We start from the raw sequence: 12,109 nt of genomic DNA on the forward strand, positions 1-12,109 counted from the left end.
GAAAATTTTTGACGTTTCGTCAATTTGCACTGTTTGCGTGTAATAAGTACTTTGTGCGTAACTATATTTATTTGAAATTAAACAATTAAACTACAATTCAGTAGTGAAAAATGGCTTCACCACGAACCCGCAGGAAGCTCAACTCTATCCGAAATATCGACGATAATAACGTAAGTCATTGTTTCTTAATATTTGATGTCCGTATGTTAAGAATACGAGCATGATATTCAAAATTGTTCGTAATTCTCTTTACAGAAATGTTTCGAGTGTGGTACATTGAATCCGCAATGGGTCTCTGTAACGTATGGAATCTGGATTTGCTTAGAATGCTCGGGGGTGCACCGCAGTCTAGGAGTTCACCTTTCATTTGTTCGAAGTGTCACCATGGACAAGTGGAAGGACTTGGAGCTGGAGAAAATGATGGTAAGACTTCTTGTATCTGTACTTGTTTGTTGGCAAAGTACCAATGCTATAGATAGCAGGGTTATGGCAGAACACAGCAAAACTATTCATCATAGACTAGCTTGCAGGGGATTGAGGCTAGAGTTCCGAACTATACTCTCTCTGTATGTTTTTTGTGTCCTAAATTTAGTATAGAGACTGTTCCATAATCTATCACTGTGCAAATACCAATAAATCAATATAACCTTATTAGAAAGAACGAAATATTGATTTGCTAATAGCTATATCACATAAGACTACTAGTTAGTATTGCAGTTGTGCATCGTGCATCCTTGAAACACTCTGCTGACTGAATATACTGTTACATACAGTGTCAAAGGTCATCTTGCTCAAAGCTTTCGAAATATTCTTGTTTATCTTTATGCATGCCACAGTACAGAATAATTATTTTTATGATTTACTAACATACTTATAATTTTATTATGTTATATAGCCTTTTTTATTCAGACAAGACACAATATATTTTAAGCTATCATTGTATTCTTTCTCCACTTCTTTGTCTGTTTGCTAGGTGCCAAGGCCTCCTCCAATCTTCTCCATTCTGGCCTTTCTATCGCCACTCTCCTCCAAGTGAAGTACCCACAACTTGTCTGATGGTGTGGTGTGATACATATCCAACTGATTTATTCTTAACAAATTTTACATACATCCCAGTATTGGAGAACTAGTTGGCATTCAAGAAAGAAACAAAGTAGTTGAAAATATATTTTATGGAAGTATTTTTAGGCATGTTTTAAACTACTCTAGAATTGTGTGATGAATATGTTGTGGAATTAGTGTTATATCTGTTTCTATTTATCAGAAGCAAAAGGAGAGCCATTGTAGCCAGCCATTATATTTTTAGGTACATAGTCTAACACCTACTTTTCACCTGTAATATTATGAATCTCATGTTATAATAGTAAATACAACAGGAATATTAATAATATTTTACCTCGTCTGCCGGTATTTGGGACACAATAGAAATCACACTGTGTCTCGCGTACACCACTGGTTAATGCTAGACAATAGGCTAGGTTTTGTCTCTCAAAGTCTGAGATTTGTTGTCTTTACCATCATTATTTTACATACTTTATAAGTCATGTTTTATACTTAAATCTACAATATAGTGTTCTAATTAGAATCTATAATTAAAACACAGAGAACCTTATGTCACAACAAAATGTTTGCAAGTAGTGTCAGGGGTATGATACAGGTACTGCTGGCTTTAAGTTTGAACCTAAAAATGATTAATCTCTTCATTAGAGAAGACTGAGGTTTAATATTAATTTAGGATTTAAAAGTATATTTTCATACTTTTAAACTTGTGATGTTGTGTTGCACTTACATTTTAGTACTTTAAAACTATTATCTTATATCAGTTTATCAATATTTTGTTTGTTATACATTTATGAAATTTATATTTATTTAAGTGATTGCTATTGGTCTGAAACTTTTGCTTGCGCTTCCTAACAACTTGAACTATATTCAATACTGCTATGCGTTCCATATTGATAAACTAAGGATTATAAATAGTTTATAACTGGTATTAGATACATATATTATGTGGCCTCTGAATATCGAAATATTAACGAAAATCTGTTCTGTCTAGTCTGTTGCTATTAATAATTTTCCATGGAAATTATTGTTTGAAAGTTGTTAATATAAGTTGACTTATAAAATCGGAGATGCTATTAAATTAATTCTTGCAATTAATCTTTGCTGTTGCGATGACATAGGTAATTTTGTCGTCCTGCAGGGCGTGGCAGGCGCGAATTTTATCCGAAATGAGAAGGTCACTACGTCTATCTCTATAAGTGAAATGGCTGCCACGGATCTAGTTTCGTGTTGTACACAATCTTAGTATGCTTAGTGATAAAATTTCTAGTTTTGCCACTACATTGAAAATCCAAAATACATAAATTAGTTATGATAGTTTTTAGCCGAAACTCAATAAAGGGTGATTTTTTATAAACCTGTTTAAAGATGAATGGGAGCCAAATTTATCTTAAAGTGATTTTGTGGTAGTTAACTACATCTAAAAGAAGGGTCCTAATCAATACCTTTTTGTAAAGGTCAAAAAGTGACCGATATGAAATATAGAACAGTAGCGACATCTGTTGTGCTTAAGAAACGTTGTTTCATCGAAACGCCGAACGAAGGCTCACCATGCCTAGGCTGAAAATGTTGTTTGAGCTTTAATAGAGATGGCGCCACTTGTGTTCAATGTGAACTTGTTTTGAACTCTCAACCATTTCTACGACAATCTATGAAATTAATTATTTATGAAAATTATACTGAAAGTGATATTTTCTGGTTATTGAATTGAAATAAAAATGTAAAATTAAATAAACAGGATTTTAAGTTGTAATAAGTTTGTTTTTTTTTTGTACTGAATGAGTTAGCTAGCGTTCTATTTATTGGCATTGTGTTTAGAGTTATGTTGAGTTGTAAGGCTTTGCGTTTCAAGCTTTCGCGACAAATACTTAGTCCCAAGAACATACAATTGTGTCCTATCTACTATCATAATAAAGTCAGCCTAATAATTCAGGCAGGTAATTTGAACTTATGGTGAATGTTGTAATTCATAGCTAGTCATAGGCTTCATTATAATATTATGCGAAATATACCTATTTACCGGCTACCTACATTATTTAGCTAGTTATACCCAAATAAATTCTTACATAACAAAACAAAACATTACACCTTTTAGGAGAAGAGATAAGCAGAGGAGCACATGGTAATAACACCAGTTTTATTATTACATACTGGTACTGGGGACTGCCTCGTTGGCCGAGTGGTTGCAAGTGCGACTGCCGGACAATGGGTCTCGGGTTCGATTCCCGGGTCGGGCGAAGTATTTCTGAGCTTTTTTCGGTTTTTCGAAAATTTCTCAGTGGGGAAGGGGAATGCCGAGATTAGGCCCTGCGTTGCCCAAGAGATCCAGTTTTCTAGATAAATCAACTGCATCAATAACTTTGTAAGCCCATATAAATGTAGCGGATTACAAAGTTATTGATGCAGTTACATTTTAATGTTTAATGGAATAATAGAAAATTTAAAAACACTTAGGACTATCTACAAAAAGAGGTGAGATGGATATCAATATTACAATAATTTTAGGTTTTAAATAAAATAGATTGACTTGGCCTCTGCTGAACAAAGACCTCTTCTCTCACAAAGAAGGTTTGAGCATTGATCGCCACGTTTGTTTAGTGTGAGTTGGCGATTTCAAACTTGTAATTAGAAATGGGCCCAGGTTTCCTCACGATGTTTACCTTCACCGTTTGTCAGCAGTGTCTAAATAATCTTCGAAAGTACATATAACTGAATAAGTCGCATAAGTAGGTACTTGCCGTTGTAGGTTTTTAACTTTAATGCATCAACCGCGTGCGTCTTAAATCTCTGGGCAACTACGATACGTTCATATAGTAATTTAAAAATTAAATTCTAAAGAATTGAATGTATAATTTGAAACGACTAATAAACGTATAGTTCTTCATTCGTTCAATTCAATTCTAAAAATATTTTCTGAAAGGCGAGAGTGCTTTATTATTAACAGCAGTCTGCAATTGTGCGCGGCCTCGTCCTATTCACATTTAGGGTGCCATCGGCCATGCTTGTTGTTCGGTATTTTATTGTTTTCAAAAAAGAATTGGAAATGACATTTCCACATTATTGGCTGGACGATTTGATTTTTGTGTCTGTCTTATTGTAGTCGGCACAATGTTAATAGGTATATAACAACCACTATTTGTTAAAACTTATTTAAGATAATAAAAGTTTGTGTGTTTGAACGCGCTAAGCTCCGTAATTCCGTGGCGGAATCCGGTTGGCGTGGTAGGCAATTGGCTGCCACGCAACGTGTAGCGGGTTCGATTCCCGCACGGAGCAACTCTTTGTGTGATCCACAAACTGTTGTTTCGGGTCTGGGTGTCATGTGTAGGTATGTGAACACTTGTATGTATGGAAACGCACCCACGAAACTGGAGAAAATCCTAGTGTGGAGTAACGAATTAAAAAAAATACTTGCCCGATTTGAAAATGTGTTTTTGTGTTAGATAGAGCTTTTATAAAGCTTTTATTTCGTCACGCTATGACTCATAGGAGTCAAGTAGCGAGTGAAACTGTGCGGGAGTTGCTAGTTATGAATATTTTTTTTTTGAGGGTGGAAAATTATTCAATGGCTTCTCCCGCCTTGGGCGAGGCGAGAGGAAGTGTCAGACTCTTACTGACTAAAAACCACCCCTATCCTTCTCCTGCTTTTCGAGCCGGAGCCCCGGTAAACCCGCTAGGTAGTCCGCAGCTCCGGATCAGGCATCAGCCCTACAAGGCCCCATCTGTGGTGGTCTGATGGCTCTATGAGCGCGCGGAACGCGGCGCGCCGTACGCACGGGTCTGGTTCTGTTCGGGCGGTGAGCTACCCTTGCTCGCCGTCCGCAGGCCCGCACTTACGGTGGCCGGAGATCGTCCCACGATCCCCGACGCCCGGAGTGTCTTTCGCGACGGCTGGGGCGTGAGGAGGTTTGTTCTCTCACGCGCCCCGCCTTCTCCTTAGCTAGCATGACTGCTTCGCAGAAGGAGGAGACGGCATCACAGTCCCTCTCGCTCCGCACCATGGCCCGAACCAGTGCCGGGCGCGAAAGGTCGCCGTCGCCGACCACATCCCTGAGGACTTGGCGGTGCTCAGCCCACGCAGGGCACACCGCCACCGTATGTTCTACCGTGTCCTCCGGGCGGTCCTCGCAATAAGGAACAGGAACCTACCGAAACTCTATGTCCGGTAAGCACCTGCGTCAGGCGGTAGGTGAGGACGCCGTGGCGCCTCTCTAGCCATTCCTCAAAGAGGGGACTTACCGCCGCGATGACAGCGAGCCCAGCCCTCGGTTGCGACAGTCGTTGCTGCCAATCCGCCATGAGGTCGCGCCGGAGCTCGTCCCGCCACGCACTGATCTGGCGCCGCAGTGGAGTTTTGCCCCGACGACACGCGGCGCGCAAACTGAAGACTCGCCCGAGCACCTTCGCCTCTAAATCCCACGGCAATTATCCGGCAATGAAATAAATGCTAGGTATTAGATTTTCTTAGGTTAGTTTAGCGTGATACTGTGTTGTTTATACTTTAAGCGGTATCTTTGGACCTTGTACGATGATTTCTTCCTACAATAGGTAAGTAATAATATTGAAATCGTCGACCTTCGTAAATTGACGTCAAAATTATTATTAATGTAACCTACTTTTAGAATGGAGATCAATTATCGTTTAACACCAACTTTACAATAGTCTTGTATTTAGTTGCATTGTCGTGCATTGTATAATAATGAGTGCGATTCTAGTACCAGAGTATGAAGTCCGTGCTATAACTGGGAATTTCAAAATCTAAAACCCTAATCCATGCTACACACCTTACGATTTAACCGTGCAGTTTTAACTGTACAGTTGGATTGTATATGTAAATCATAAGGTTTAAACGTATGGACCTACGATTTACAGTCCACCGTACGGATTTAACTGTATAGTTATATCGTAAGGTGTGTCGAGCAAACAGTTAGAATTTCATAGCGAATACAGACCTTACCATTTAACTGTGCAGTTCAACTGTACAGTTAAAATCGTAGGTTGTGTAGCCGATATAATGTGATACTCCATTTAGTGATTAAATATTCAAATATCATCACAAGTGTGGTGGTTTTGCCGTGAAAGACAGACAAATAAACAAACGTACACACATTCACATTTATATAATTGTATGGATAGTGTGGATGGATTGTTATCTTATATGACAAAATAAAAAATACGTGTTTAATATTTATTCTGTATGTAACTGACGGACTAAATATATTTTTAATTTCATACCCTCCTCTACTGAATACCTAAGTTTATCTTAGCTTAACTGACTTATTTTTAGCGCAAGATATGTCGAATTATCCGCCAGTTAGCCTCATCGGAACTTAACCAGAGGTGGTGGATTGTGACTAATGTATTTTACATAGCGAGTACAAACTGTATGATTGATTGATTGGCTTTTGCGCGACTGATGCGAATTACAATATTAAGTATGCGTATATGCTACATGTACTTAAACTGCCATAGTCCCATGGTGGTATAAAATAATAGCGTATTTTTTTATTCTACATTAAGCTTTGTCTAATGTAGTATTTTGGCTAGCTTTGTTTTCTTGGAGTGTATGTATTTTGCTGTTATTTGAGTGTATACCATACTTTGTTTGTTTAGAACGACGTACGCGAATCCCGCTGAGCGATATATTTTGGGTATGATTCCCATTCCCCAAGATGCTTTAATTAAAAGTATGTTTATGCTGAAAATATAACTTTATTCAGAAATGCGACGTGTATAATGCTATAATATGTTTTATCTATTATTTATGCCTTAAATGAAGTTGTATTTTTAGCTCTAGTATTTGATATTTTTAATAAGCTAGAAATTGTATGACGAATAACTATACCTATAAATAATATGAAACGAATACTTACATACTAATAAACACTTACTCTCCCAGAGTGTTCTACTATTATACTATACAATGAATAATACACAATCAACGACTAGTCTACTAAACTACCCGTGTACTGAAGTTTTTACTATTATTTCAACTTTGCATACCCTTTCTGAAATACGATAGGCGTGATTAATGCCCATTTTATGTATACCTACATTAGTACATAAATTGTCCATTTACATAAATTTATCCCCAACAATGAGCCATCGATGAGCTTACATTACATACAATTTGTTATCCATAATTTTGGCAACTTTTGTCGAACATCACCAAATGAAGTCCCATTACCAATGAAAAGTCTTTTTATAAAACAGATAATAAATTTCGCATAATAATCATCGCATTTATTATTTAACGCATCGTCAATGCACTTATGTGAAAATAATATATAAACCAATTGATCAAATGGCGTATAGTGGAGTGCCCAGAGCATCAAAATCGTAAACTACCGGATTAGAGTTACAGTGAAGAGATTAATATGGTATTTGTGGGATATTGTATTTTGAACCGACTTCCCAAAAAGGAGCAGGTTCTCTATTCGGTCGCTATTTTTTTTTTCTATGTATGTACACCGATTACGTTTTTTTCTATGTATGTACACCGATTACGTCGAGGTTAATGGACCGATTCGCGTGATTATTTTTTTGTTCGACGCGGAATGTCTTAACTCAGGTCCCATAAAAGTTTGTTACAGATTGGTTCAGTAGTTTTTATGACTAAATACAAACCTTCGTAACGAATTTTAGGTCGGTACGACCATTGGAAGATATAGATAATTTGTTTGTTTTAGTTCCTTAGGGGTATGAATTTACACCTTCATTATTTTTAAAACCGACTCACACTTGGCCATTTTCAGATTTTTTCCTTTACCTTGACCTAAAGACCTACCTCCACTTGAACGACGTCATTTTCACGATACTTAGTAGATTTGAACATTGATTACCTAAACAGTTCTGGTCCGATTTGCATAATTTTTTTTTGTTCCGTAGGGTTAGTTTTACGTTGGTACTGTGACCATCTGGTGAGCAGTTGATGATGAGATGCCAGGAAAATCTAAGGCACCCCTCAAATTATAAACTCTCTATGTTTGTTGTGACAATTTCATAAAACTATTCAACCATTTATGTCTGGTGATCATCATTTCATGTCAAAGAGCTGATGATGAGAAACTCCTCAATGGTTAAGGTTCAAAAAAAAAAATATTTCAAAAATATGTTTACATATTGATCCAGAATAGTATTCTTTGAGGTTATTGGGAAGACCTGCTTATAGAAGGTAAGTCTCATTAAGGTTAGATTGAGGTTGAAATTATATACTAGATGTACTAGCCATTCCTTTCTAGTTAAACCTTCAGTATTTACATATACCTTGTGACGACAGAAGTCGCACATAGACTATCGACGAACAAATCAACGGATGACTTCATAAATATCCTGTACCGCATATGTGAAGTTTACATGCGAATAAACATAGGTTAGAAAATCCCAACGAACAACAGTTGAGCTTCTGCTCAACTATGCCTGGCGGGCTTTCTAGCCCGCCAGGCATGATCACCTCGCCTGGTCGGAGGATCCTCCTTTTCTTATGGAACTTTACTCTCTGTTCCCTATAAAACCTATTAAACTAAAAAGCAAACAATAAAATTAAAAGTACGTTTAAAACTTCCAAAAACTAAGCATCCTAAACTAAAAACCAAAAAATAACTATCATTGTACCGCCTGTATCTACCCACTGATAGTTTAGAAGCCGTTGCCACAACCTCATAACAAAATATAACTTACTGACGTTACCTATACCTATATGTATCACACCTGTATGTATCACACATTGTGTATATGTATCCGCTTAGGAATATTTATTAATGTTTTAAAATAATTGATATGTTAATACAAATTAGGTAAGTAGGTAATGGGTACCTAGTTGTTCAAAACTGTCTCGTTGGTTTTATTTTTCGAGATTAATCTAGGTAGATAGATGAAATACCTTCTGCCTGTCCTACTTCGAAATCCTATGCACGCCCCTGGTGTAGACAACAACGTCATATATTTAAATAAACAGATTTAATACTACCATTTTTTTTATAAGTCATTATTTTTAAGTGTTATGTTTTACGTGTGGGGGCGATGGCCCAGGGCGACAAATTCTGGGGGGCGCCAAAAAAATTAAAAACTACTACTAACACTTGATAATGCTTCCCTCAAGTGGGCGCCACAATATTTTCGCCCGGGGTGTCAGTGGCCCTCACGCCGGCACTGCGTGAACACCTTAAATAATCCTTCTTCCTCGATTTTCTACTTGTTCGAGTTCCCTACTGCTAGGTATTTCTATACACAGGTATCTTTGAAAAATGTTCATATATGTCTACATAGGTAAGATTTAACATATAAATAAAAAATAATTAAGTACTGTTTAAAGTGAAAATTTATGGTCAAACATTAATTGTTTATAACATTATTTGTTTAATCAATGAAAAAACGGAGTGCGCAACAAAATGTTGATTGAACATTGCAATGTATAGTTTAAAAAACAATATCTCACAAAGATCATATTAAGGGTCTCAGCACACATATGGGATCGGAAAGGGATCGTCACCGTATCGCCTCGAGCCGTTCAGAATGGTTTGTATTAAACTCCCTACTGCAACGCACACTAATCGGAATAATAACGTAATCGCCTCGCCTCGGAACAGGCTCCGAACTTGAATTCCCGCGCTTACGGCTCATCGTCCCCGCGCTTACGTTTCTCCGTCCCCGCGCTTACGTCTCTCCGTACCGACTAACTATCGTGTTAGTCTAGTCGGTGTCGCCTAGCCGTAGCCGAGTTGACGTACAGGCGCTGCTGATACGCTTTCGTTACGTGCATACGGTAGGTTGACGCCTGGTTGACAGCGAGGCGAAAGGCGTTACGGTTACGATCCCTTTCCGATCCCATATGTGTGCTGAGACCTTAATTCATGCACTGTAACACTAATCCGATTTGAAATACCCTAGGCACTCCACTAGTATCAAATAGGTATTTACGTTATGGAGGTAACTCACTATTATTTATGTAACTAATATAGGTTCCATCCATCGTGATAAAAACAGTCAGTTTTTAATTTTTTATGAAATGAAATTGAACGAAAACTATGTAGACCAGTGGCGAAACCTCAAATAAAGGTAAAAAGTAACAAAACAATATAGTAGAATGAAACCTATTGGAAATGAAGAGAATATGCTAAAAAAGGAAGAAAACATAAACTCCACTCCATCCGAGTTCGGGAAGTAGGCATGGGGGAGGGTTTAAGAGAAAAAATCGGTTTATCGCAATTATCGGCGAAACTACAAGTCCTATGGAAAAAAGTTAAATGGCAAAGTTGTAGGTAATAAGAAGATCTAGGTATAACTTTTGTTTGTAATTTTTTTTCAAATACTTAAAAAAAATGTGAAAATTTCAAAAACCTAAGTTTTTGGTTTTTTATTTTTATCTTTTAGGTACTTACCTACTAAAAAAAATACCGGTGCCGCACAACGTAACTATAGCGGGTTCGATTCCCGCACGAAGCATCCACAAATTATTGTAGTTTCGGGTCTGGGTGTCATGTGTATGTGAACTTGTATGTTTGTAAAGGCACCAACGACACAGGAGAAAATCCTAGTGTGGGGCAACTAGTGTTGCCCAATAAGAGTGTCTTGCAAGTCTCGCATTTGCCAATTAGCCAACTACCAACTTTAATTTTTTTTATACGATTACTAGCGGACCCTTTAATTTGAAAATTTTAAACTTTTTTTTAATAAGCTAAAACATTCTGCACAATATCTAACGTCATTACATGTAAATTTATTACAATTAGACTAATCGATAGCGTGTGAGTATGTGTAATGAAATCTTAATTAAATTAAGTATATTTTTAAATATATTTTTTTTTTATCAAATTTACTGTATCGTCAACGTAACTTGGCGCGTCTGAAGTTAGGCATTGCGAACTTTCGCGCAGGTACATTCGTGAAGAAAACTATTACTGCAATATTATTTTTTATAAACCTAATCTATTATATAAAAATAAGTCGGGTTTTCCTTCCTGACGCTATAACTCCCGAATGCACGAACCGATTTCTACGGTTTTGCATTCGTTGGGAAGGTCTCGAGCTCTGTGAGGTTTATAGCAAAGAAAATTCAATCAAATCAAGAAAACAGGGAAAATCATTGGTGGCGAAACGGAGTTCGCTGGGTTTGCTAGTGTACTAATAAAAATTCCCTAATCAGTGACAAAGTACAAATAAACCAAATATTAAACTAAACAAACTAAAACACTAAACAAAAACTAACAAAATTCTTAAAAACTTAAAAATTAACAAAAGTAATAACAAAATATACGAAAAGTTTTGTAACCGGCATTGGTTCAGACCATGGTGTGGAGCGAGGGGGACGGGGATGCCGTCTCCTCCTTCTGGGAAGCAGTCATTCAAGGACGAGGTGGGGCGCGTAAGAGAACGAACCTCCTCACGCCCCTGCCGTCGCGAGTGACAATCCGGGCGTCGGGGATCGCGGAACGATCTCCGGCCACCGTAAGTGCGGGTCTGCGGACGGTGAGCAAGGGTAGCACGCCGCCTGATCAGAACCAGACCCAGGAGGGCTAATGCCTAATCCGGAGCTGCGGCCTACCTAGCGGGTTTACCGGGGCTCCGGCTCGACAGGCAGGAGTAGGAACGGGGTGGTTTTTAGTCACTAAGCGTCTAACACTTCCTCTCGCATCGCCCAAGGCGGGAGAAGGCATTGGATGAACTTGCCCCTCAAAAAAAAAATCTATATTTTGAGATAGTTCAATAGCGGCCACACCTTACAATATAACTGTATAGTTAAATCTGCACAATACAGTTAAATCATAATCGTATAAAAAATGTAAGTTGGCTTATTGGTAAATTCGAGACTTGCAAGACTCTTTGCTGGGCAACACTAGGGGCAACGTTAAAAATAAATGATTGCAAAAATTATCGACAATGGCCTAATGAGCAAAATGATTTTATACAAAAAGTTTCGTTCTTTGTTTTTCATTAATTTCGATAGATTATAAATATAGTACCTAGTACAAATATTTATGAATAGAATTTATTCTCGAAATCGCGTTACGTAATGATTTGTAGTTACTTTTTTCCCGATAATAATGTTGCC

The 12,109-nt window shown here is 37.6% G+C and overlaps 1 protein-coding gene across 4 annotated transcripts in view; it reads left to right on the forward strand.

Moving 5' to 3' along the window:
- Positions 1 to 12,109, forward strand: part of LOC118268666 (ADP-ribosylation factor GTPase-activating protein 1) — a 112,050-nt gene continuing 99,941 nt past the window's right edge. For 3 of the 4 annotated variants that reach the window (XM_035583242.2, XM_035583250.2, XM_050704010.1), the window contains exons 1-2: positions 2 to 170; positions 256 to 423. In XM_035583242.2, coding sequence (XP_035439135.1) covers positions 111 to 170; positions 256 to 423 — 228 coding nt within the window. In that variant the 5' untranslated portion in view covers positions 2 to 110. Of the gene's footprint in view, positions 171 to 255; positions 424 to 12,109 lie in introns of all 4 variants that reach the window. The other variant, XM_035583255.2, reaches the window with a different exon arrangement.

This window comes from Spodoptera frugiperda, chromosome 25, assembly GCF_023101765.2.
Source record: "Spodoptera frugiperda isolate SF20-4 chromosome 25, AGI-APGP_CSIRO_Sfru_2.0, whole genome shotgun sequence".
NCBI classification, from domain to species: Eukaryota; Metazoa; Arthropoda; class Insecta; order Lepidoptera; family Noctuidae; genus Spodoptera; species Spodoptera frugiperda.